At 44.2% G+C, this 27,590-nt stretch overlaps 2 protein-coding genes across 6 annotated transcripts in view; one reads left to right on the top strand and one right to left on the bottom strand.

Moving 5' to 3' along the window:
* CASP8 (caspase 8) overlaps positions 1 to 6,980 on the top strand; it is a 28,109-nt gene extending 21,129 nt beyond the window's left edge. For all 5 annotated transcript variants that reach the window (XM_082841798.1, XM_082841797.1, XM_082841800.1 and 2 more), the window contains 4 exons: positions 187 to 272; positions 1,879 to 2,020; positions 4,107 to 4,608; positions 5,981 to 6,980. In XM_082841798.1, coding sequence (XP_082697924.1) covers positions 187 to 272; positions 1,879 to 2,020; positions 4,107 to 4,608; positions 5,981 to 6,116 — 866 coding nt within the window. In that variant the 3' untranslated portion in view covers positions 6,117 to 6,980. The remainder of the gene's footprint in view (positions 1 to 186; positions 273 to 1,878; positions 2,021 to 4,106; positions 4,609 to 5,980) is intronic.
* A 426-nt stretch (positions 6,981 to 7,406) lies between these two features.
* Positions 7,407 to 19,060, bottom strand: FLACC1 (flagellum associated containing coiled-coil domains 1; the record flags this gene model as incomplete). The annotated part of the gene is made up of 9 exons (XM_082841588.1): positions 7,407 to 7,603; positions 8,410 to 8,494; positions 9,954 to 10,006; positions 11,046 to 11,143; positions 13,205 to 13,266; positions 14,932 to 15,025; positions 16,204 to 16,374; positions 18,376 to 18,450; positions 18,948 to 19,060. The coding sequence occupies 9 exons, from the start codon at positions 19,058 to 19,060 to the stop codon at positions 7,407 to 7,409; spliced, it is 948 nt and encodes a 315-aa protein (XP_082697714.1).
* Positions 19,061 to 27,590: the final 8,530 nt, after the last annotated feature.

A 27,590-nucleotide genomic window follows, 5' to 3' on the forward strand; every position in this document is an offset into this window, starting at 1 on the left:
CACAGGCTTAGTTGGGATCTTCTCAGACCAAGGCTCGAACCCATGTCCCTTGCATTGGCAGGAGGATCCTTAACCACTTAGCCACCAGGGAAGTCCTGTGAATTTTCATTTTAAAAGGGACTTTATGTTGTCCTGGGTGCTACATCTTTCCTCACCAAAGCACCTTCCCTGCCTGTGTCATTCCAGATATGTCACAATTGTTTATAAGGGGGGGCTCCCTTGAAATGCTGGCCATGTCGGACTCTCCAGGAGAAAAGGACAGTGAGTCACAGGTACGGGGAAATTCCCATTCCTTTTCTCCTTTGTGCTGCAGATTCTAGTTATTGTGTTCCTGAGGTTTTTTTTAGCTTCCAGATAAACTAATAAGGGACAGAAACTTATTGAAAATGTTGAGAACTGTAGAAAAAAATTCACAAAAGCACAAGTTTAAAATGTGACTTTTAAACTTTGAATTTTGAAAAGGTTTCCCATGTGTTAAATATCTATTTTAAAAGCGAAGATGTTGGAATAGTTGGAGGGTAGAGGGGTGGGGAGCCTCCAACCTGATCCTTTCAGCAGCTGCATCAGCCTAAATGGGAGAGGGCTTTGGGAGAAGAGTCAGCAGGATTAGAAAAAGCAAAGTCTTCTTTTAGCTTGGCATTTCAAAACAGTTTCTCGTTTGCGATTAGGGGTAAGCAGCACATGCTAACGATCTAGTTGTCTCTATGATCTCATCCCAATGAGCTGGCCCAAGAATTGCCTTTCTAGATATCACTTCTGTTTCTGTAACTTTCAGCAATTAACACATTGTGGCTCAGCAGCCCATTCACTCTTCCTTGTGGTGGGAAACAGAGGAAACCCTGTATGCCTAATGTCTAGTGGGAGACTTGAAATTAAGCTTAGGAGAGACCGTTTGTTAGTGGATTCCTGAGCAAATTACCAGACCTCTCTCCGTCTGAACATCAAGGATTAACGGAAGCCATGTGGCACTTTGTAAACAGTAAAAGCACTCTGCATGCTTTTATCCCCACCCGTCAGCTAATGACACTGAGTGCAAGAGAGATTCGTTAACTTGTCCAAAGTCTTAAGGTTATTAAGTAGTAGAGCCAGGAATTTGGCCCCCTAGTCTGGGGCCCTTTTCTCCACCTTGAGGAACTGCATGGATTTCCCAATCAATGCTAAATATCTCAGCACTGAAACAACCCCAGGGAAGTCAGGAGGTCACAGGGTCACCTCTGATTGATACTGTCAAGTAGGAGAGTCTGGATACTGTAACCTGTAGCACAGCCAAGACCTGCCTGCCCAGCACATCTGTCTCCTCCAGTCACTTTGGTCCTGAGATCCAGATTAAGCCATCAGCTTGAAAAATCCTGGGACCATGCTATGCTGTGTGATGGGCAGGCCCTCACCTGTTAGCCCAGAAGCATGGATGAGTTGAGCAGAGAGCTGAGGGAATCACAAGGTCTCAAAGGGGCAGCCCAGAGACAGCACCAAGACAGTCATTCATCCAGGAACTCCTGATTGAGCTCTCACAAATTAATAATAATCCTAGTCCCTGGCACAGATGTTCACTGCCTTGAGCAGAAATGAGAATAAATAATACCAATACAATGTGGTGACAACGCTATTAATATAAGTGCCAATGCTCAGGACGCCCAAGTATTGGGACACTGACTTTCCACACTAACTGTGGGGAAGAAGTCTGCGATCCTTGTCGGGGGATGAGTGGAAACTAGTTCCTTAGGGGAGCAGTGCCAAGTTGGGGTGGGGCTATGGAAAGTGCACTTGCATCCCAGTTTGGCTTAGGTGACGCCTAACCTCTTACTAAGGAGTTGTTTGTTCACGTCTCAAGTGTTTGATCCACAGAGTCAGCTCCTGGGTTGGATTTTTGTTTTCCAGACATTGAACACAGTTTACCGAATGAAAAGCAAACCTCGGGGATACTGTTTGATCTTTAACAATTATGATTTTAGCATAGCAAGGAAGGATGTGCCCAAACTTCACAGCATGAAGGATAGGAATGGAACAAACTTGGATGAAGGTACAGTAGAACCCAAAAGAGAAATGAAATATTTCTGATATCTATGTTTTTGTCAAAAGGGGAGAACAAAAGCTGTATCAACAGGGCCACGTGTTTCAAAAAGATGGTTATAACCGTATTTCCCTGTGGAGGTGAACAACATTCTTACATACTTGTTAGTTTTCTGCTTTTGTTTTTTTTTAATTAATTTTAAAAATCAAAGCAATGTATATATAAAGATAAAATATCAAATCTTACTAAAAAGCTTATAAAAAGCAACAATAAACTTTGTTTTTAATTCCGCTAGATGAATAGAGCCTCTATAGAGTGTATTAGGTGTTGGGTGGAAAACATTGCTTTGGTATCAAGACCATTTATGGAAGTTGTGTTTATAAAAGTTGGGCTATGAGTACAGCAGAAATTGAGTCCTTAACAGAAATAGCATTTTCAAATGTTAAACTAAACAGAAAGTCTTTGGCTCAGCCTTTTTCGGCTAAGATTGAGACCTTACAAGTTAAATGAAAAATAATTTGCATCATGTGAACATAGAAATGGCTACAACTAAAAGCAATAAAAGAAAGAATTCAACCCAACCATTGTGATATTAAGAATTTTTACTTGATCAAAGAATTTTTGAAAATGGTGTTTATGAGTCATAACATCAGGTAATTACTTGTTTTTTAAATAAAGTAGTTTAGAAAATAAGATAGGTTGATTTTAATCATCAGGACTCTGTGAATGGTTTCTGTTAACATTTGTTTATTCAAGCAAATCTATTCTAAGGTTTTAAAAAGCCACAGAACTTAAGTTCACTGACTACATCACTCATCATCGTATATCTTGGTATTGAAGAAAAGGTTTCAGGCTTTCGATTTTCATTTACTTAATATTTACCATGAAAACATTTTTTATTAAAATGGCCTTGACTGTATTTCTGATCAAGGGTATAAAGTAGCAGTATGTAGGATGAATAAGTTTAGCAATCTACTGTACAGCATGATGGCAATAGTTGATAATGCTGTATTGAACATGAGAAGTATGCAAAGAGACTATATTCCAGGTGTTCTCATCACACACACACACACATGCAAACAAAAGGTAACTGAGTGAGGAGATAAATTATTAGCTTAACTGTAGTAATCATTTCACTATTCATATCATCATGTTGTACACCTTAAATATATGCTATTTTTATCTAAAATAATCAGACAGGCAGCCTGAAAAATGTTGAAAGACTTTGACTAGATCAATTAGAGCATTTGGGGGAAACTAATGTTAAGCATGTAGAAAACAAAGCAGTGAAAAAATAATGCTATTGCTAATTCCAGGAAAGACAAAAAGCTTAATAAGAAAGGAAGCATAATTAAAGAATATTATGTTTACATAGTATTAGTAATACATATATTTCTATTGCTTCAACTAAACCTTGTAAATGTATAAGAGCACCAAGCACTCATCACCCACAATAGGAACTCAATACAAAAGTCTAAAATTTATAAACGAATAAATAGAAATGAGCCCAAATTCATTATAAAATGGAGGCTAATACCAAAAAAAAAAAAAAATAGCTAAAAGTTGAAAGTGGCTTCCTTCATAGAAATGGCTGGACAGAACATGACTGGGTAAAAGGAAGGAGTAGAGGGGGGTAGCTTTTTTGTAAAGCTTTTTTTGTAGCTTTTTAGTTCTACTTGACTTTTAAAACATTCATATCTCGTATTTTGATGAACAATTTTGAGAGGGTTCAGGATAAAATAAGTATGGATCTTTTATTAAAAATTTGTTTTTGCTTTTTTTCTGATTATGTAAGTATTAGTTACTTTTTAGATTGGTTAGGTAGTAAGCCTAAATAATAGCTTGTAGACTAGTTGAGAAAAGACAACAGGCCAACAATAGCAGTCTCCCCTTTCTCTTTTGCCTCAGGGCTGGGAAATATTTTCAGCTAGTGGCACTAAACATTAGAAGTCTATGGAATCCAGCCACTAATATAGAGGGTCTTGTTTTTAAGTTCTGGTTCAGATTCTTATCTGATCAATGTTCTCTCTAGTCCTGGGTTGTGCTCTGGGAATTCTTGTGGTGTTAATATGACTTTTCTTGTTTCACTTTTCAGAGGCTTTGAGAAAGACCTTCAGTGAGCTTCATTTTGAGATAGTGCATTACAAAGACTACACTGCGAAGAAAATCTGTGAGGTTCTGAAATCCTACCAAAGCATGGACCACAATAACAAGGACTGCTTCATCTGCTGCATCCTCTCCCATGGAGACAAAGGCATCATCTATGGCTCCGATGGGCGGGAAGCCCCCATCTATGAGCTGACCTCTTACTTCACTGGTTCAAAGTGCCCTTCCCTTCTTGGCAAACCCAAAATCTTTTTTATTCAGGCTTGTCAAGGGTATAACTACCAGAGAGGTATAGCTGTTGAAACTGACTCAGAACAGAAGGAAACCTATTTAGAAATGGATTCATCGCTTCAGAAGAGATATATCCCAGATGAGGCTGACTTTCTGCTGGGGATGGCCACCGTGGACAACTGTGTTTCCTACCGAAGCCCCATGGAGGGGACCTGGTATATCCAGTCACTTTGCCAGAGCCTGAGAGAAAGATGTCCTAGGTAATTTTTGCTTATTCAACACTTCATTCATCTTTAAATGTCTAGCTGTGGATCATATAACTGTAATTCTCAGTCAGTTGCAGAGTGGGAAAGAGGGCAAGTTTACTGATGGAAAAAACTGAAATACTTACTGAGGAGTTTCTTTTATTTAGCACCTCAAAGGACAATCAGCGTATCGTAGAGTGGGAAAGATGGCAAAGTCATATAGTTTATCTCTGTCTTTAGGCAGAAATATGACTGAACCCACTCAACTAGTTTGGAATTTCCGTGTTTAACATCCTCCAACCCTGTCAAAAGTTCTGTAATAGCTGACCAACCTCAGACCCTCTTGTGGGAGATAAGTGCTAAAGATCAGAAACTTTTTCTATTCCCACAAATTTGCTTTGAAGCCCACAAAATATGGGAAAATAACTTTCCCTCATTTATTATCTTATGTTTCCTTTATTTAAATGATGGTTTTGTATGGCACAGTTCACCAAATGCACACACAACCAGCAGATAAATAGCAAGGAATCCTCTGTAGGTTGCTTCTAGTTCTGTGTCTCATTATGTTTTAAGTGTATGAAGAGCAAGAATTTCCCATGGCAGGGCTTCCCTGGTGGCACAGTGGTTGAGAGTCCGCCTGCCGATGCAGGGGACACGGGTTCGTGCCTTGGTCCAGGAGGATCCCACATTCCGCGGAGCAGCTGGGCCCGTGAGCCATGGCCGCTGAGCCTGCGCGTCCGGAGCCTGTGCTCTGCGGCGGGAGAGGCCACAATAGTGAGAGGCCCGCATACCGCAAATAGAAAAAAAAAAAAAAAAAAAGAATTTCCCATGGCAGATGAAGGACTGAACCATAACACCCACACTACATTTTCATTTTGTAACTTAGACCACGAATCCTGCGAGGTTCCAAGGGGTTAGCTACAGAAGTGAATAAACAGGTTGCCCAACTAAACTGATAAGAGAAGCTGGTGAGAATGCAGTGGGGTGGCTGCAGGAGACTTTCAATTTCCACTTGCCTAAAGTTTGATGCGGCCACAGATAAATCCACAGAAGCAATGCCAATTTGAGGCAGAGGATGTTGGGGGGGGGCGTTGAGGCGATTGGGGGTAAGTGACACATACATGGAGCAGAGTGAGGTGCAAATAGGTCAGGAGGCAAAGAAACCAAATCTGATGTTGACAGTGAAGTTTGTGATGGTCATAAGATATTAAGCTCTGAGACAACTTCTTTACCTAGAAAGCTGTGGTAGGTCTTGGTTTAACATCTTGTTATTTCAAATGCCTGTTGTTTTGAGGGACATAACTATCACTAATCACAGCAGATGATAGGGTTTACCAGTTGATTTTTCCCCCCATAGATGGTCACAAGGTTATGTTATGTTTTTCAGGGGTGAAGATATTCTCACCATCCTCACCAAGGTGAACTTTGAAGTAAGCAATAAGGATGACAAGAAAAATATGGGCAAACAGATGCCACAACCTACTTTCACACTGAGGAAAAAACTCTTCTTTCCCCTTAATTGATGCTATTGTTTAGTTGCATAACTAAACAATAGTTAAAATGCTGCTATTTTATTCTTTCTTTCTTTTTTTTTTCTTGATAGCTGGAAGTCAAGAGAATGGGAATCAGGACAATATAATTTTCATGCAAATTCAATCTAAATCTCTGGCTTTGCAACAGCTAGACAGTCATAGCTGTAGGCATGATTTTAATTGTATTTTTAATTTGATGAGAAGGTTTAAAAATGAACTTATAGTAGATACAAAAAGTATAGTAAGTTTAAAAGAAATGTCAAAGATCACTGAGGGGGATATTTGTGATCTGATCTGGCTAAAAAAAACCCTCATGTGTTGAGGTTGAGGGTATAATGCTCCCACATCCAGACTGATTGCTGGTGGTGAGTGTGACAAACTATCCCAGAAACATGTGAGCTTCTTCTCCTGCGCCATGAGCTGACTTTGCTTTTCAGTGGTGAAAGACACCACTGTTTAGACTTAGATTTCAAAAACCTAAGCATGATTTTCCTTGTTTTTATTACTCATAAGTACAGTATTCAGCTCACTTTTAAGAGGAATGATGTTAATTGGATATTGGGCTTCCCTGGTGGCGCAGTGGTTGAGAATCTGCCTGCCAATGCAAGGGACACGGGTTTGACCCCTGGTCTGGGAAGATCCCAAATGCCGTGGAGCAACTAGGCCCGTGAGCCACAACTACTGAGCCTGCGCGTCTGGAGCTTGTGCTCCACAACAAGAGAGGCCGCAACCATGAGAGGCCCGCGCACCGCAATGAAGAATGGCCCCTGCTTGCTGCAACTAGAGAAAGCCCTTGCACAGAAACGAAGACCCAACACAGCCAAGAAGAAAGAAAGAAAGAAAGAAAGAAAGAAGCTTTCATTAAAAAAAAAATTAATAAACAGAAACCTCAAATAGAGTAGGGAAACCAGAAGTTTATTTTGGATCTGTTGCTTATTATTTTGTCCATTCCCTCTGCTGAAGCAATCACCATGTTTTTTTGATACCCTTATCTTAAAATACAGCTCTTGGCTCATGTGACTTTTCTAGCAATAAAATTTATTATTCTTTATTCAATAAAATTTATTCAATAATATGTATACTTAGCCCTGGGGCAGAGCTAGGCTTAAGTGTATTTGGGGGACAGGGGAACCTGCCAGCAGAGCCCCAGTACTAAACAGGGGGAAGGACGGGTGTAGGTCTTACACAAAGTTCTTCTTCAGCATCGTGGTGCTAGGGGTGGATAGGGAGGCAACCCCCGGGCTCACAAGATAAGTCTGGACTGAGCTACACTATGAGCAGCTAAATTCCGGTCTTCCAAAACTGCTCGTAGCATCTTAGCATAGACTCTGGCAACATGGGATGAGCGTAGTACGAGTAGCTGGGAGTCCGGGTGATGACGTGGGCTATGCTACACCAAGATTCCAGGTAAAGACTCAGACAGGAGCAGCTCCACACCCCATTCCCCAGCCTTGACTCCAGGGTCTTCATGCTACCTCCTGGGAGTCCAGGGTGGGAAGGGCTTTAAGGATGACCTTTCCCAGGGAGTATCTGCATTTATATGAGTGATTTGTGAATATCAACTAAATCTGATCTGAATTGTGTTGGGCTAGGATGTGGAATAGGTTTATAGAGCCCCCAATTCTACCTCAACTAGTCCTCTAGGTCAGGGAGCAGTTTCCAGAGATTTCTCTCTCTTTTTTCCATTTATGAAGAAGCTCAGTGGAGGTAGGAAAGTGTCCTATAGGGCACTATGTATGATCCAGGGTCTGTGCTAAGTGTTGGAAATATTAAAAAAATACACAGCTATATATGACTGTATCAAATCAACATGTTGTACACCTTATATCAATTAAAATATATCTCAATTGAAAAATATATCAAACATGGCTTCCTCTAGGGGGGACGTGGGAGTATGGACTGTGTTGTCCCTCCCCCAACAAGTGAATATTTGAAACTAATTCAAGAGGTTTTTTTCTGGAACTTCGGGGTCACCTATACCCAGAAAACAAGTCTGCAATCCTACAGATGTCCACAAGCTCGTTCCAGCACATGATTGCCAAACTTGCAATCAGTGAGTTCTGGAGGGTACGGTTGAGACCCTCAGGTGGCTAAACTACATAAAAGACTCTATCCTTGTTGCACTTTCTTGAAGACTCCAGGCACCTTTCCATTCAGGAGTCCAGCCATGCAGCCCCCCATCATCCTTCGTGACTTCAAGGCTGCCTTCCTCAAGTCGAGACCAAACTTAATGCTAGTTTCTTGGTGCATCTGTCATCAAAAAGTCTAAACTTTCTGTACTCACTTTGCTGTAACAGGATCTTTTCCCACTCCTTCTCCCATTCTGCCTTCTTCTCTGACCACTTCTCCATTCCATCATAAATGCTGTCCTGTGGAGGTACAAAGGTACCATGAAGAAAAGCATCCTGAAAAGCTGCATCCTGGCCTGAGGCTCAGCCCTGAGCCCTTTGCAGCTTCCCTCACCTGGGACCCTTGCTGGGGGCCCCATATGGTGACTGGTGGGAGTCAATTCCAGCCCAGTCACCCAAGAGCCTGCAGAACCCTAAAGATCAAAGAGAACTCTGCACGGCGTTTGCCCTGTTGGAACTGGGCTTCCTTTGAAGACAGGCAGTTGAGCATGTTGCAGATACTCGTGTCAGCTCCCTCTGAACCATGAATCACTCATCAATAGCACAGGGGGAAACAAGGGAAATGCCAAGTTGTTTTTTTTTTTATCAACTGTCATTATTTGCCTGGGACTGAGTTGTTTCCTGGGACTCCAGACTGTCAGTGCTAAAACCCGGAAAGTCCCTGGCAAACCAGGACCAGTTGGTCACCATAGGATGGGGGGCTTGCTGGCCCAGCCCTTCCCCTGTCCACTTCCCCCCTCCCACTCTCTCATCCCCCTAGGATGAAATCCTGCCCTAATTCTGGTTTCCTGGGGCTCCATCAAATTAGCTGGCTAAGTGGATGGGCTGTGTTCTGAGGTACCCCCTACCCTGCTTGCTAGAGTCAGTGCAGAGCGACACAGTCCTTTTGGGTGGCAATTTGGCCAAATGCATCAAAGACCTTACAAGTGTTTATCCTTTTTGACCCAGTACTTTACTAAGATCAAAGATGTTACAAAGTACAAATATTAACAGTGGTTGTCTTGGGGTGGTGATAGTTCATTCTTTTTGTTGTTGCTGCTGTTGTTGCTGTTGTTTTAATTAATTAGTTTTATTCTTGGCTGCGTTGGGTCTTTGTTGCTGCACGCGGGTTTTGTCTAGTTGCAGCGAGGGCGGGGTACTCTTCATTGCGGTGCGTGGGCTTCTCGTTGCGGTGGCTTCTCTTGTTGTGGAGCACAGGCTCTAGGCATGTGGGCTTCAGTAATTGTGGCACACGGCCTCAGTAGTTGTGGCTCGCGGGCTCTAGGGCGCCGGCTCAGTAGTTGTGGCACATGGGCTTAGTTGCTCCGCAGCATTTGGGATCTTCCCGGACCAGAGATCGAACCCGTCTCCCCTGCACTGACAGGCAGATTCTTAACCACTGCTCCACCAGGGAAGTCCCTGTTGTTGGTTTTTGAATTCCCATTTTTTAAAAAACAATGAGCAGGTATTACTTTTGTAATGACGAATGTATTTTTCAACGGGCTCCTTTAGGGTCTGGGTGACTGACATGTCCTGCATGGCTGCCATCACAGTCCGCAGGTTCCCTCTTCTCCTTGAGGGCCACTTAGGTTCAAGGAGACTAGGAATTTCAGGAAATGATTTTCTGGGCAAGAGCTCTAGATTCATTTCAACGTCATCAACCAGGAATGAGCCTTGCTTCTCTTTCTCTCATAATCCACCAAGGAGCTCTGAATCTCACCTGATATATATGAAACATATTCTTCAGATACTTATATTCCTTTCCCATATCCTCTGGACAAAAGGAAAACAACAGGGTCATCATTATTCCTCTGAAATACATGTTTTCAAATTCAAATGAGAGCTCTCCTGCACACCGTCCGTACCTCAAACTCATCTTGTCGGTGGTGAAACCATGGTGTTGCCTTAGCGATCACTCTGGAAGTTTATTAGAAATTTAGATGGCCCGACCCCACTCTAAGCCTGCTGAGTTTCAGAGGCAAGGCTCAGTATCTGTCAATAATATGCTTCTCAGGTGATTCTGATGCACCCCAAGTATGAGGACTAATCCCTGGGGGCAAACCTACAACTGAAGGAAAAACAGAAGCAAAACCTTCTGTCTTTTTAAAATAACATTCCTAGTGTACCTTGGTTTTGAAAACAATACATGTTCTCTTTAGAGAACTGGAAAACCAGCAAGGTACAAATATCATCTTTTAAAAATGTAAGCTAAAGGAAAATAAGGAGATTATAGAAATTCTTCTCCCTGTGGCGATTAGTCTATAAACTCAGAATTCTGAAGGGTACACACTTTGTCCTTCCCAAAGGCAGCACAAATAATGGGATAAATGGCCCACACAACCCTTACAGGTTTTAAGGCCATACAAATCACAGTGTGCCTGTTAGAATTTAATGAAACACCATCATTTTACAGGTGAGGAAACTTGTTGAATTGCAACAGTATTACGTTTGTAGACCTTTTAAATATACTTTAAACAGTGCTTTCACATTCTTATCACTCTGATAAAGGCAGGTATTCTTGTCCTTGATTCCCAGATGGGGAAACTAAGACTTAAGGAGATGAAGGGACTTGCTGAGACCCCAAAACTTGGCCACAGACCCTTCAAACTTCTGGGGGTAGGGAGGACATTGCTTGACATGGTTTCCCTTTTTTCAGTTTCATTCTCAACCACTTGCTCTTCCTGGGCTTGAGAAGGAAACCTCGAAAGCCTAGGCAGAGTCCACCCGTGGCCATGGGAGTTCCTCTGCCCTAGATCTGCAGGGTCAGCCGCTACCCCTTCATCAGGGTCATTCTCCCAGGTCCCAACCGTACCTAGTTTATCCTGGGCAGCCAACTTCTCTGCCTTCAAGGCTGCTTTGTAGTTTTTCTCCAGCTCACTGAGCTGTGCTGCGTGAGTCTCCTCGAGCTCCCCGTAGGACCCCAGGAGAAGGCCACAGTCATCCGTGAAAAGTTCACCTGATCCCACCTCCCCTCCCTCACGCAGGCAGCTGGTGGGCAGGCTGCGGGGCCCTCACTTCCTGACACATTCTCCTGACATCCATCCAGAAAAGGGTGAGGAGATCCCTGTTTTCACCATCCACTATTTTGCATGGAGACATCAGGGGACCGTGGATGCCCCCCAACAGCACAGTCTTTGCTTACAATCCTTTTGGGAAACTGTGGGCTGATTAACACGCAGGATAATTTTAGAGCCCAAGGACTCTCCAGCCTCCATTCCAGGAGGCAGATGTCGGCAGTGTTCAAGAGGAGTGTTAAAATAAAAGGCCATATGGGACTTCCCTGGTGGTCCCGTGGGAAAGAATCCGCCTTCCAATGCAGGGGACGCAGGTTCAATCCCTGGTCGGGGAACTAAGATCCCACATGCCGCGGAGCAACTAAGCCCTCGTGGCTCAACTAGAGAGCCCGTGTGCCGCAAACTACAGAGCCCATGTGCTCAAGAGCCCACGTGCCACAACTAGAGAGAAGCCCATGTGCCACAAGGAAGAGCCCGCATGCCTCAGTGAAGATCCCGTGCGCCGCAACTGAGAACCGACGCAGCCAAAAATAAAAAATAATAATAATAAGTAAATAAAATAAATAAATACTAAAAAAATAAAATAAAAGGCTGTATGAGCTGTTGAGCCAAGAAAAGACACCGAGGAACCTTAAATGCATATCGGTAAGTGCAAGAAGTCACTGTGAAAGGGCTACAGGCTGTATGATTTCAACTATGTGACATTTTGGAAAATGCACAGCTACGGAGGCAGTCAAAAGATCAGTGGTTGCCAGGGGTTAGTGGGGAGAGAGGGATGAATAGGCAGAGCTCAGAGGATTTTTAGGGCAATGAAATTATTCTGTATGATACTATAATGGCAGATACGTGTCACTAAATATTTGTCAAAACCCATAGCATGTACAGCATCAAGAGTGAATCCTAATGTAAACTGTGGACATTGGGGGATAACAGCATGTGTCAGTGTAGGCTTCATTGATTGTAACAAACGTCGCGTATTGGTGTGGGATGTCAGTGATGACACAAGGTTGTGCAGGTATGGGGCCCGGGGGTATGTGGGAATTCTCTCTACTTTATGCTCTTTTTTCCTGTGAACTTAAAACTGTTTTAAAAAATAAAGTCTAGGGGCTTCCCTGGTGGCGCAGTGGTTGAGAGTCTGCCTGCTGATGCAGGGGACACGGGTTCGTGCCCTGGTCCGGGAAGATCCCACATGCCGCAGAGCGGCTGGGCCCATGAGCCATGGCCGCTGAGCCTGCGCGTCTGGAGCCTGTGCTCCACAACGGGAGAGGCCACAACAGTGAGAGGCCTGCGTACTGCAAAAATAAGAAATAGTAAAAAAAAAAATAAAGTCTATTAGTAAATAAGTCAATTAATTAAAAAAATTTTTAAAAAGCAAGTTTGTGACACTTAGGAAGACTTCTCTCCAGCAGGACTACCGGGGCTGCTCTGGTGCCCAGCAAGAGGTGTGGAAGGGGACTCTGTGGGTTTTCTCACTCTCACAGACAACACACCTCCTTTTTCTTCCCCTTGGTTTGTCTCTGCAGCTCTGGCTCCTGCCCTTCCCATACCTTCTTCCCATTTTGCCCAGACCTTGACCTAGTAGCCAGGGAGAGTAGAGGTGAGAGCAAGAAGAGGAGAGGCGTGGGGAGAGACCAGGCTGGGAACAACAGTAGTTTACCATGAAAACCTCCTGGAGAACCAAAAAACGGCTCTTCTCGGCAATCAACTTAAAGGGAGATTATAATTGAAATGAAATTTGGATGAGAAATTACAAAGCCAGGAATAACCTTCTCCGGGCTGTATTTTAGTGACCTCAGATCAAACCATTCTGCTCTCCAAAGACATGTCTCTTATCTCCCCTACACCTCGCCACCCAGTTCCATTTGGCCTTGTCTGAAATCCCAGTGAACTGAAATCCTGCAAGGATGCAGGAGCCTTAGGACCTTCAGTACACAAGAGCTTGTGCCAGAAAGCGCACCTCCTCTTGCTTTCAAAGTTCTTCTGCATCTCAGCACAGCGGAGATCCATTTCATTGGCGAGCTAAAAACGAGGCTGGCATTTACAAGACAGGATTGAGGACCCCACTCCCACTCCAACCTGCAACTTCTGAGAAGCCTTCCCATTCACGGGGTATGCCCCTCTCCCCAAGCCTCTCCCGTTGAGTTCGGCAGTGCCAGAGAGCACATCGTTACTGAGGGAACGGGACAATTCTTGCCTCGCTCCGCATTGTCTGGTACGTAATCAGTTCACAAAGGGTGCATGGAAACCATCCCTTTCACTATTTTGTGGGCAGGTCTGGCCTCTTTGGCTGGACTGTAATCTCTTTGTAAGATCATGGCCTTCGGATTTTTGGATACGTAATTCAATTGAGCAATCGTTGATTGTGCAAAGGGCTTGACCTGGAGGAGCCAAAGAGGCCTGAGACTCAGACCCTGCTTTGATGAACTTAAAACCAGTGTTAATAAGCCCTCATTGGCAGGATGGATCTGTTTCCGGAGGCAGGAAGTGCTCAGTTCCAGGTGAACCTCCCTTCTAACACACACATCGGGTCCTCCGGCCAGTGCCTCAGGAGGAATAGACACCGCCAGCCGAGACAAGGGCTCGGGGCCAGCACACCCCCCCTTCTGCACAGTCACACAACAATGTAGGGTGTTCACAGCTGGGAGAATTTTAAGAATCACAATCTGAGGTCCCTCGATGGAAATAATCTCTAAATATGTCTTCAGCAGGGCCGATGCTTCAGTGACTGAAAGTGTGCCTTTTGCCCAGTGACCCACCACAGATGAGGTGAATGACCTCATGCAAATTATTTAACCTCCTGAGCCTCAATTTCCTTTCTGTAGGAAGGTGACCATGAACTCGGCAGGGTTTTCAGGAAGGTATAGGAATGAATCCTCAGAAGGGAAGGTCTCAGCCTGAGTCCTATGCTGGGTCACTACAGGATTCAGACACATCTGGTGTGTATCAGAGGGCGAGGGGCTGGCCTGCTGGGAAGTCACCCTTCACACGTGGGTTCGGTAACGGCAAGTGAGGTGGGGCCGGGGGCGGGGGCGGGTGCTGGTGGCAGGAGGGGATGGGCAGATGGGGAGGAGAGGGGAGGAGTTGGGAGGAGATCTAAGGATGGGTCTGATGTATCATTCCAGTCCAGGCCACCAGACACCTCTGCTTAGGGTGGAGAAGAAAAGTCCGTGATAAAATGAATGGTGAATTTTAAAGGGAGTGTTCCCAGAATCCCCAGGGAACACGAAGAGTGCAAACGGAAATGAGCAGGTTCTGGAGAGTGGGCTATGACAGCTTCACCAGCAACAGGAAGTGGTACTGGAAGCTTCTGGGCATCTTTTGAGCAAAACTGAAGTCCTGGTCACGCTGATGTGGTTACCAAGAACCTCAGCAAGGTCTGAAAGTTAACTCACTGCACAGGCCACAGCCAGCCCTGCTGGAAATGGCTGGCACCCCCTAGTGTGGAGAGGACAGTGGCGTTGAACATGCCAGAGGCTCCCCGAGAACTCCCGGAAATTGAGTTAGGCCTAGAGGAGGGACTTGAGTTCTTGCGATTATGGATGAGGATGGAGTCAGGGCTGCTGTCTGGACAGCCTGGCTCCCAGGAGAAAGGTGCTTGGCCTTGCCTGGAACATAGCAGGTGATCTGAAACTACTGGCCTTTCCCCTTCCCAAAGAGATGTCGGTTAACTCAAGGGCCACTCACCAGTTTTTGGGCAGAACGATGGGCTCTGTTCATTTGCTCTATTATCGCTGTCAGCTCTGAGATCTGTTCTTCGAGGTCAGTAATGATAGCAGTCCTGCGGGACAAGTAATCCGTGATCCACGCAGCTTCCATGCCGTCCCAGTCAGGGCCCTCCCTGGGCATGGCTGGCTCTGGCCTGGTGAGAGCCAGGCCACGTTCTGCACCTGCTCCATCACCATGGGGGGGCGGGGTAGGGGCAGATGGTGGTTCGGAAGAAGGAATTTGGCAGTAGGGTGGCTGAGCCTCACACGGAGCCCTTTTGGGTAATCTGGCCAGAAGTGAGCAGGGGTGGTTTGGTGACCCACTGACTAGAAGGGAAAGAGGAGGATGCCAGAAATCTATTAGGATTTGACCTTGACTCGGTAAAGATACTTGAAATGGAGGAGGGAGAAATTCACAGGATTAGGAAATTAGGTGGAGGAATAGGATTGAGGCAGACAGTGACTCATAGACAAGGAATGGGCCGGAAACAGGACAAAGAGGGGATTTAAGGGTGTGGATTTCAGAGTAGATTTACGGAGTTTTGTGTTTCTGAGTCTGGGGACTCCGTGAAATCTGTAAGGTTACTCAGCTCTGTCTGGCTGAGCTGGAGTGAACAGGGTGGCAGGCAGTGCAGCAGAGATGAGGTCCTTGATTCCTGAGGATGAGGAAAGAAGAGAGAGGATGTAGGAGGAGATGGGGAAGGAGGAGATATGAATGAGAGGTTTAGCAGGTAGCATGAAGAGGATGTGCGGACTGACTTTACATGGTCCCGGAGGATGGAGAGTGGGTGGACCTTGAATGACAGAGGGGGTGTCAGCGTGCCCAGCCGGCATGGAGTCAGACCAGAACCTTCCACGCTGCACCTCTCGGAGGCGTAAACTGAGTGGTATCTCTCGACTTAATGGAAAAGAGATGCAGGCTCTGGCCTCCCAGAAACCCTGACCTTACTCTCAGCTCGCACCCTTCAAGTTCAGACTATTTTCTGAACATTGCATCTACTCATTACCTCCAGAAACAGCTAGTCCCCTTTAGTGTGAGGGACACCCACCCAGTCATTCTCCAGATCAGCTGCCTGACTCGTTTGTATGCCTGACCCAAACGGGCTCAGAGCAGAGAAGTGGGTGCGGAGAGGAGCCGGCGCCATGCTGAGGAGTGAAGGGATGCCGTGGACTGGGCGTCAGGTAAGGGATTTGTCCTCGAGGCCAGGCCGGGGTGGGGCTGAGGAACTGGATGCGGGTCCAGGGACATTGCCTGGAAGTCCTGACTTTGTCCATGTTCTCTGATTCTGAATGCTTTTTCCTAGCAGACATCTCATCTCCCAAGGTGAAGCAAATCTGCTCCCTATTCCGAACGAAGCGGTAGCCAGGTGACACGTTTATTATTTCCTGGGCCTCAAGGTGGAAGATAAGGTATAGTGCAGGCCTGGAGTGCTGAGATTGCTCCAATCTTCTGCTAGTGCCCTACTCACATCTTAAACACAGACATGTGAGGTGGGATGCCCGGGCCCAAGTTCCGCCCGTGCCCTCCCCCAGCTTACCTCTCTCCTCACCACCAAGTGCAAGACTCGGCTGGCTCCTGAGCGCCCCCATAGGCCTCTCAAATTCAGCATGTGCACAAGCCAGCCACTGGCCCCTGCCACCGCTCTGCTCCCCAGCCCACATCCTCCTCTGCGTTCTCCTTCATGGTCAGAGGCCAGGATGCGGCCAGGCATTGTGGAAACCGCTCAGGTTTTGGAATTAGGTGGGCCCGAGTTTAAATCCTGGCTCTGCCACCAACCATAGTTATTCAACATCTCTGTGCTTCAGTTTCCTTAATAGAAAATGAGGATAGGGCTTCCCTGGTGGCGCAGTGGTTGAGAGTCCGCCTGCTGATGCAGGGGACATGGGTTCGTGCCCCGGTCCGGGAAGATCCCACACGCTGCGGAGCTGCTGGGCCCGTGAGCCACGGCCGCTGAGCCTGCGCGTCCGGAGCCTGTGCTCCACAACGGGAGAGGCCGCAGCAGTGAGAGGCCCGCGTACCGCAAAAAACCCCCAAAACAACACCAGCTTGTTATAATTCTGGAGGGCAGAGTCTGAAATGGGTCTCTCTGGGCTAAAATCAAGGTGTTGGCAGGGTTGTATTCCTCCCGGAGGCTCTAGAGGAGAATCTATTTCCTTGCCTTTTCCAGCTCCTAGAAGCTGCTCCTGTTCCTAGTGGCCTTGTCCTCTATCTTCAAAGCCAACAACGGCATCACTCCAACCTCTGCTTCTATCATCATGTCTCCTTCTCTGACACTCTGACTTCCTCTTTCATGTGTAAGGACCTTTACATTTGCATTAGGCCCACCTGGGTAATCCAGGTTGATCTGTCCATCTCAAGGTCAGCTGATGAGCAACATAATTCCATCTGCAATCTTAATTTTCCCTTGGCAAGTAACAGAACAAAGTGGTGGTTTCCAGGGATTAGGACATGCACTTCTTTGTGGGCGGGGGGGTGGTGGTGTCATTATTCTGCTGACTACATTCATCATCTCTGCTGCTTCTCTGAGCTCGTTTCCCAACACTGTCTCCTCACTTCCTCCACTTCCCCCACATGGGCCTCTTTGCTTTCCAGGAAAAGATCAGATGTGCCAAGCAAGTTCCCACCTAGGGCCTTTGTACCCACTGTTCCCTTGGCCAAGAGTGCTTGCCTGAGGTGCCAAAGCGGCTCCTGCTGGCTTTTTACACAGGGATTGCCCTGACTTCTCGGTATAAAATAGCAATCCCACCCTCCTCCCTATGCCTGTGTTATTTTTCCTCGTAGCACTTGTAGATCTTGGATGGATTAACATGTTTATGGTCATCTCCCTGCCCCTCCCCACTAGAATGTGAGTCCCTGAGAGTGGAGACTTTGCCGTGTTCACTGCTGTCCCCCTGTACCTGACTCAATGTATAGCAAATAATAGTGCTCAATAAAAATTTTCCAAATAAATAGAACACAAAGATTCATGCAAAGGCCTAAAGCTAAGTTACACATCTAAGCTTATTTATAATTAAAAACTTATGGATTAAAAACTTTAATTGATGAGTAGAAACAGAGCTGCAATCTACAGAAAACTTTAGACACGGTAATAAGGAGAAGGGTGAGTAGCACCATAAATCCACGGGAGGCTCTTTGCCAAGGACGTGTATTGGGCATCGTGCCCTTTTAGGGCAGGGAATGGCTTTCTGGGGCACTCCCACTGAGAGCTCCTTTGAAGTGACCTTGAAAGCTGTGGGATCAGAGGACCACAGAACCCACTTGTAGGAGCTGAGGTCTGGGAGGAATCCCATCGGGTTCTGGCATTTCTCTGACATACCTGCCAGCAATTAGCTCAAGTCAGGAAGGGCTGTGAAGGCCAAGAAGGGAGATTATTTTATTCACATACCTTGAACAGCTCTGTCCCGTGGACATGAAAATACTTACTTTGGGGCGACAACAGATTTTGTTATCAGTTGGGCATAATTTTGTTTTTTTGAAGCCAGAGGAGGAGGAGTTAGCCTGAAAGTGAAAAAGGAAATAACGAGAAAGAGAAAATTGGAAATTCAGAAACCAGGTTTAGCACTCCCCAGTAAGGGAGATCCCCACAGTGAAAACAAATTGGAATATATGGTCTGACAACAGGAATCTTTAAAAACAGGATGATCTTGGGGAACCTCAGGCTGAAGGCCTTGGCACTTGTTCACTGACCAGGGGTTCCCGGGCCAGCAGCACAGCTCATCCCCTGGTTCTAGAAGCTCTTTGTCCTCCATGGAGAGGCAGCTGCCACGGGCCCTTTCCCTGCTGCGCTAATTCTGAGACTTCCTCATTGAAAATGACACTCAGCCCCGGCATCACTGGCTAGAGCGCTGTGCAGCCTGCAGGCTGTGGAAAGCTGGGCTTTCTGGCCCTCTTGGGATTTTGCTGCCAAGTTGACTGTTTCAGAAATCTTGTGAGAGAAAGCTGGCTGTAATGGAGCCCAAGCCCCCAGGCTCCACTCCATCCCAGGTAGTCCTTACTTGGATTTCACTGGGGAGGTCTTTCTTGGTAGCTGAGGGGTCTCGATTAGTTTCCGTGGTCCCAAGTTCCAGGGATCCCAGCAGGTGCAGTAGACGAGAGGGTTGGGGTACATGACAGGTCAGGGGCCGCCTTGGCTTCTAGGTCAGGAGGCCCTTGCTGAAATGGGAAAACGGCAGCAGAGTCACAGTGTTCAGAGTCAGAGCAACAATACTTAGAGACAAATTGGGAAGAACCCAGGGAAGGCCCAAAGCACAGATGACAGATTCTGGAAGTTGTCGATGTGGTACAGAGTCTTGACTATAGAATAACACCTCACCCCTTGCCACCTAGGAGACTTGACTTGAAAGCAGTTTCAAATTTGATGTAGTTGAGTGCTTACTATGAGTCAGATCCACAATAAGCGATCAGTTATTGTTATGCCAACTTTACAGATGAAGATAGTGAGGCTCAGAGAGGTCACGGAGGTAGCAGGTGGAAAAGCTGGGAACAAACACAAGTCTATCTGACTCCTAAGTACTTGCTCTTCCATCAGGTCACACTAGCTGTCTCTAAAGCGAAGAGGAATCCCTACAGCAAGTCCTTCATAGACCTTTCTGGAAAATCAGGTCTGTTAGTCAAATTATAGTGCAAGCAGATCTTTCAGTCTCTCTTTCCTGGTCACCTGCCTGAATTACACAATCAAAACTCTTCTTTCTTGACTCCATAAAAACAAAACCAATAACAAAAACCCCTGTTACGAAGGTTTGCGTGAAAGACAACTGTCAGATAAACATGGAGCCTTGATCACACTTGTTTATCTTCTTTCTTTTCCAGAACCCCACGAAAATGAGAGTAAAGATTAAAAGAGATTTAATTCCACAAAAACAAAGAGAATGAGAGAGGAGACAATATTGCACAGGCGATGTCAGTACATGCTTGGCACCATAACTCCCTCACTTAGCTTCCGTAGGAACCTGCAGCCTACGTGCCTGCAAAGGGCGTACAAACCAGCAGGAACCAATTTCCAGGTGAAAGCTCCCTAAGACTCAGGATTGGAACTGGTAGATTATCTGATGATTCTGATGGGTATTTGACAGATCTGTTGGCGCACATGGTAGGTCAAATAATGTCCCCCCAGCAAAAAAGTCTATGTTCTAATCCCTGGAACCTGTAAATATGTTACCTTACGTGCCAAAAGGGGCTTTGCTGTTGTGATTAAGGATTTCCCCCTCAACCATGCTTTTTTTCCCCTCTAGTTTATTTTTTATTGAAGTATAGTTGGCATATAATATTATATTAGTTTCCAGGATACAATATAGCGATTTGACATTTATATACATTACAAACTGATCATGATAAGTCTAGTAACCATGTCACCTTGTAAAGTTATTACAGTATTATTGACTGTATTCCATAGGCTGTACATTACATCCCTATGACATTTATTTTATAACTGGAAATTTGTACCTTATGATCCTCTTCATCTATTTTGCTCAACTCCTTTTTTTTTTTTTTTTTTTTCTTGCGGTATGTGGACCTCTCACTGTTGTGGCCTCTCCCGTTGCGGAGCACAGGCTCCGGGCGCGCAGGCTCAACGGCCATGGCTCACGGGCCCAGCCGCTCCGCGGCATGTGGGATCTCCCGAACCAGGGCACGAACCCGCGTCCCCTGCATAGGCAGGCGGACTCTCAACCACTGTGCCACCAGGGAGGCCCTATTTTGCTCAACTCTTTACCCCTCTCCCCTCTGGCAACCAGTTTGTTCTCTGTATCTATGAGTCTGTTTCTGTTTTGTTTTGTTTGTTCATTTGTTTTGTTGTTTATTTTTTATGTTTTAAAGTCATTATTAAAGTTTTTATTGAAAATAACTCACGTTCATACAGGTAAGGCCAATATAGTGTGTTATCAGAATAGAATAAATCAGAGTTGCTTGGCTGGTTAAGGAGTCACATGGAAAGACTGGCAGGAAACTGAGTTTAAAAACAATGTAGATAACTAAAGTATTTTAAAATGTTATATTAGAATTAGAAATGTTATACTAAAAATATACTAGAATATACTAGAATTTTTGCAAAAGTGAAAAAGGGTGTTTTGTTTTTTAGATTCCACATGGAAGTGAAATCATTCAGTGTTTGTCTTTCTCGGACTTATTTCACTTGGCATAACAGCCTCTAGGTCCATTCATGTTGTTGCAAATGACAAGATTTCATTCTTTTTTATGACTGAATGATATTCCATTGTATATATATGGCACATCTACATTCATTCATCTGTTGATGGGTCCTTAGGTTGCACAGCAAAGGAAACCAACAAGACGACAAGCCGACCTACTGAATGGGAGAAGATATTTGCAAACGATATATCTGATAAGGAGTTAATATCCAAAGTATAAAAGAACACATACAACTCAGTAGCAAAAAAACCAAACAATTCGATTAAAAAATGGGTAAAGGACCTGAATAGACAATTTTCCAAGGAAGATATACAGGTGGCCAACAGACACATGAAAAAATGCATAACATCACTAATCACCAGGGAAATGCTAATCAAAACCACAATGAGATATAGCCTCACAACTGTCAGAATGGCCATCATCAAAAAGACAACAAGTAGCAAGTGTTCACGAGGATGTGGAGAAAAGGGAATCCTTGTGCACTGTTGATGGGAATGTAAATGGGTGCAGCCCCTATGGAAAACAGTATGGAGGGTCCTCAAAAAGTTAAAAATAGAACTACCATACAATCTAGCAATTCCACTTCTGGGTATTTATATGGAGAAAACAAAAACACTAATTTGAAAACATATATGCACCCCCCTATGTTCATTGCAGCATTATTCATAATAGCCAAGATACTGAAGTTAAGGATCTTGAGATGGGAGATTATCTGGATTATCCGTGTGGGCCCAAGGTAATCATTAGTGTTCTTTTAACAGGAAGGTGGGAAGGTGAGAGTCAGAGAAGAAAATGGCCAAGTAGGAGTGATTGAGGTAGGGACCATGAGCCAAGGAATGTGGGCAGCCTCTAGAAGTTGGAAAAGGCAAGGGAATGATTCTCCTCTGAACCTACAGAAGGAACGAAGTTTTGCCGACATCTTGATTTTAGCTCTGTGAGACCCAGTTCAGATTTCTGACCTCAGAACTAAAAGATAAACTGGTGTTTTAAGCCACTAAATTTGTGCTAATTTGTTACAGAGCACTTGTAATAGGAAACAGAAAATTTGGGGAAAAGTTAAAAATAGAAACATAGACACCTAAGAAAATTAAAATTGCATAATTACTGCAGGCTAACAAATATTGCATAAGAAAGTAAATAAACTCACAGTAAGGAACACTCTCATATATATTAATGTAAACGCTTAATATTGATTTAACCAAAAAGTGATTTGTGACTGCACTGGAAGATTGGGGGTGGGTGTGGGATGGAGAATGTTGGCCCAACGACCAGGTGACAGGGCCACTGTATCTAGCTGTCCGTGTTCCCCTTTGCTGGAGGCCTGGTCAGGAGGTCTCAGGGAGACAAGGGAAGGAGGTGGGTGGAGCACACCAGGTGAGAAGATGGTGCCACAGGGGACTAGAATTCAGGTAAGAATCTGAGAGGAGCCTGCAGCAGTAGTAAAACAGACGCTCTGCTTCTGTTTAGGACCTTGTATCTGCTTCCTGTGAGAATGGGGCCGATCCTGAACTTGGGGGTTTAGAGGAGTCCCTGGGGCAAGAAGTGAGAGGCTGGGGCAGGCCAACTCCCAGCAAGTGCCTTCCCTATTCCATTTCTTGTCGGCCCATCTGGACTGAGCAGTTCTTAAAGGCCTGGATCCACCATGTCATTCTCTGTGCCCCCAGGGAGCCTGGCAAAGCAACTTGTCCACGACAGGTATTTGATAAATATTTGTTACCTGACTAATAAACTGGGTGGCTCTAATCACAGGGAGCAGTCCAAGGAGAAAGGCGCTCCACAAGTGAAACTGTAAAAATGTACAGAAGTAACTTATGGTACAACCACTCAGTGGAGTTTATATAGTTGTTTTGTTTTTTTTTTTTTTTTTTTGCTGCACCACGTGGCGTACTGGATGTTAGTTCTCAGACCAGGGATTGAACCCATGCCCCCTCCAGTGGAAGCAGAGAGACTTAGCATTGGACTGCTAGGGAAGCCCTATATAGATTTTAACTGACCACTTTAAAGCCTGTGGAAACATGAAGAAATGAGTATGAACCAAGATATAAAATAGTGTGTATGCAATGAATACAATTATGTAAAAGTTTGTATCAATATGGACAAGGGTTAGAAAAGAATATATTTAAAAATGAAAATTGGGCCAGAATGTCAGAATTATAGTTTTTCTTCCCCCCTCCACAACATTCTTTACTAAAATTTTCTTTGGATTTTGGAATCAGATGGGTCCGATTTGCATGGAAGCTTCTCCACTTATCACCTGTGGGACCTCAAAAAATGTACTTTCACATTTCTGAGTCTCAGTTTCCTCATCTGCAAAATGGGGACAAAAATTCATGCCTCCTCATTGTGCTGTTGTGCACATGAAACGAGACCATGTCAGGAAAGCTCTTGGCACACTGCCTTGCATACATTACATTCTTAAAAACTGGTAACTGAGTTTAGGAATATTATGAACCCCAGTGGCATTTTGTTTACAGAAACTTTTATTTCTAAATTTGTGGGAGAATAGATTTATTTTTGTGTTTCTGTTAAATTGAAATATGCTTATTGTAAAGAAAATCATAACACAGAAGAGTCTAAGGAAGTAAAAATTCTCCAAAATACTAACATCTAGAGATGACCACTGAAAATATTTTGATTAATATCTTCTAGAATTCTCTCTAAAGAAACAGATTTATATAATTTTCCATAAATGAGAACAAACTCTACTTACATTCTAGATGTGCCTTTTTTAAACAATGTCATGAGCTTCTTTAATGTCAGTAACTATATATATATATATAGTATATATATATAGTATAACATATATATATAGTATATATATTATATATAGTATAATCATATAATCTTTTTTTTTTTTTTTGCGGTACACGGGCCTCTCACTGTTGTGGCCTCTCCCGTTGTGGAGCACAGGCTCTGGACGTGCAGACCCACCGGCCATGGCTCACGGGCCCAGCCGCTCCACGGCATGTGGGATCCTCCCGGACTGGGGCACAAACCCGTGTCCCCTGCATCGGCAGGCGGACTCTCAACCACTGCGCCACCAGGGAAGCCCCCATATAATCCTTTTTAAACTTAAGTTTACTATGGAGAGATTTTTTAAATGTACAGAAGTAGAGAAAAGAGTACAGTGAACTCACACGTCACCTAGCTTCAACAATTAGCAATTTGTGACTAGTCTCATTCATCTATACTCAGGCCACTTTTCTAACACTAGATTATTTTAAAAGCAAATCTATAATTTTAATTATACCTAAGACAAATCTTTAAAACAAGCCTGAGATTTGATTCTATATCATCCTGACTTTGTAAATTTCCCTTCTATGAATGTACCTGTTTATATTTTTAGCCAGTTTCATATTGATGAACATTTGGTTGTTTCCTTTTTTCACCAATGCTTAGTGCATATTCTTTTGCTCTTAAAAAGTAAAGGCCTCTCCCTCCAAATACTCGTGGGGATGACACTCAAAATAGTTAACAACCGGTAAGACAAGACTATGGAACAATCAGTATAGTCAAGGGTTATAGGGATGGAACAGGGTGGAGGACCCTCTCCCATCCCCATGCCAGGTATTAAACCCTTACCTGCTGAATCCTGAGGAGGTATGTGGGTGGCAGGGGAGGTGTTGGGGTAAGCAACGTGGCAGTCAGGGCATTCGAGGGGCTTGAACATTGTATATGCACAACCAGTATGGTAGTATTTCAGTATATCAATAACTGCATACGAGCTAAACATCAGCCCTCTACCTCTGTACCCTCCCAAGAGGGAATCACTGTTAACAGCTTTTTGGTTACCCTTCCAGAAATGTTCTGTAATCTTTAAAATTTTGTACACAAGTGAGAACATACTTTACACACTACACCATTTCTGCTTTTTTTTTAATTTTTAATATATAGCAGGCTGTCTAATAGATATTTCCATATCAGCACAGATAGATCTGCTGCATACAGAGTGGCTTGATGCGCACCGTATGGCTCTAAACACAGGGGTGTGTGTGGTGGTGATGGGGTTAGGATTCTTTCTCCTCATTATTTTCCTTTCCTATATCTCTCCCTGATGATTTTACCTGAGGATCAGTGGACCGAATGTGCCAACTGGTGACTCTGTAGTCACCAGTGAGCCAGCTGAGCCTCCAGAAAAAATTATATGAAACATCTTCCCAAAGGGCTTACCTTGGACGGCCCAAAGATTTGTTTTTCCCATGTGGTTCCTCTCCAAGCCAAGAGTCTTAAAGACACCACAAGGTTATAGAGAAACTGTTTCGCACCAACACAAAATCAGAATTCATTCTAGGTCAAATCCAGAGGGTTCCGGAACTCGAGACTTCAGTGGTCATTCCAAGTGATTGAAATGCCAGAGCAGAAAATCCACAGTATGTGTGCTGCAGAGAGGCAGGCTTCCAGTGAATCCTGTCAAAGTCTTTTACAAAGGCTGACCTGGTATGAGCATGAATTTCCCTTCTAAAGACAATCCAGTTTGAGTCTTTCAGTATTGCAATGAAAGTCAAACTAGAGCAGGAAGTCACCCCTTCGTTCAGACTCTTGACGTGGGCTTTGCGTTGTGAGGTTTGTCCTTGGGAGATGGAAGGGAAGATTTGTTTCTTTTATTGCTATGGAAACAGAACGGCAGCACCTCATTGGCTCAGGCACTCTGCTCTTTAAGAGAGAAGGCTGGAGAAGCAGCCATTAAGAAATTCTCCAAGATGTGAGACAAGATATGCTTAAGATATACTTTCAGAGGAAATAAAATTAAACAGCACTCCTAGGCTTAGTTGGCTGTGGCAGTAGTTTCCAGACAGGATCTGTGATGGGTTTTAAGTTCCTCTGTCATTTGCTCACAGAAACCTAAAACTCTAAAGTAAGCACATTCTTCCTTGAATTTCAGGATTTGAAATCTATAAAAGTACAAACCCCCCAGGGGAGGAGTCTTTTTCAGTACCAGGAAACTCAGATTTCTTTTTTTCCCTAAAGAAAGCTTCTTTTCCTCATATTGGATTGGCCAAAAAGTTCGTTTGGGTTTTTTGTTAAGATGTTACCGAAAACCCTGAACGGACTTTTTGGCCAACCCAACAGAAAAAAAATGCTTGCTTAAAAAAAGACCAGCGGCTTTTATTTTTATTCTGCTGCATCTCACTATATTTTACACATTTTATAATAAAAAATTGCTTTAAATAATACCCTTGTTACATACTATTCTCATCTATTTAAATTTTTTTAATTTTTAAATTTTTTAAAATAAATTTTATTCATTTATTTATTTTAATTTGTATTTTATATTGATAGTTGATTAACAACTATCATAGTTGTTAATAGTTGATTAACATAGCATAGTTGATTAACAATGTTATATTAGTTTCAGGTGTACAGCAAAGTGATGCAGTTATACATGTACATGTATCTATTCTTTTTCAAATTCTTTTCCCATTTAGGTTATTACAGAATTTTTTTTTTTTTTTTTTTTTTTTTGCGTTACGTGGGCCTCTCACTTGTTGTGGCCTCTCCCGTTGCGGAGCACAGGCTCCGGACGGGCAGGCTCAGCGGCCATGGCTCACGGGCCCAGCCGCTCCGCGGCATGGGGATCTTCCCGGACCGGGGCACGAACCCGTGTCCCCTGCATCGACAGGCGGACTCTCAACCACTGCGCCACCAGGGAAGCCCTATTACAGAATTTTGAGCAGAGTTCCCTGTGCTATACAGTTGGTCCTTATTGGTTATCTATTTTAAATATAGTAGTGTGTACATGTCAATCCCAAACTCCCAATCTATCCCTTTTTCTTCTATTTAAAATGAGAGCTGATTATAAATCCACCAGATTGATTCACTGATGAGTCACACCCCAAAGCTTTTAAAACTTTGTTATCAGTTCATCCATTCACTCTACTCCACACTTACTATCTACTGTGTGCCAGGCACTGTTGTGAGGTTGGGTGGATACCTCAGTTTCTGGGATCCAAAGAGCTTAGAGACTAGTGGGGAAATGGACAGTTAATAAATTCAAGAAAAGCACAATGAAGCTTATATTGAGGGCTTCACCACATGCAGTGGGAGTGGATAGCTGGGATTTCTCTCTAGTTTAATGAGTCAAATAGTTTTAATTAGAGAAAGAATCTAACTAGCTTTGCATATTAGAAAGATAATTTTGACTGCAGTGTAGGAAAAAACAATTGGAAGGGCCAAGATACGTATGAGGGAGGAAAATCAGTTAGGAGTCTGTGGCAGTGGACACATGAGGGAGTAGCAGTGGAGATGGAGAGAAAGAGGACACAAGAGGTCTTGGTGATTGAGGGAAAAGGAGGAGGCTATGATGATTCCTGGGTTTCTAGCTCAAGCAATTGAATAGATGGTGGGGCCATATATTGAGATGGGAAAGTCTGGGGGACAGACAGGCTCAGGGGAGCTGGTCATGATTTCTTGGACTTGCTGAGTCTGAGATGCCAGGGAGACATCCAAGTGGTGAGGTCAGTTACAGAGCTTGTTACATGTTTTGGGAGTTC

Source organism: Leucopleurus acutus (assembly GCF_964270905.1).
Source record: "Leucopleurus acutus genome assembly, chromosome: 6".
Classification (NCBI taxonomy): domain Eukaryota; kingdom Metazoa; phylum Chordata; class Mammalia; order Artiodactyla; family Delphinidae; genus Leucopleurus; species Leucopleurus acutus.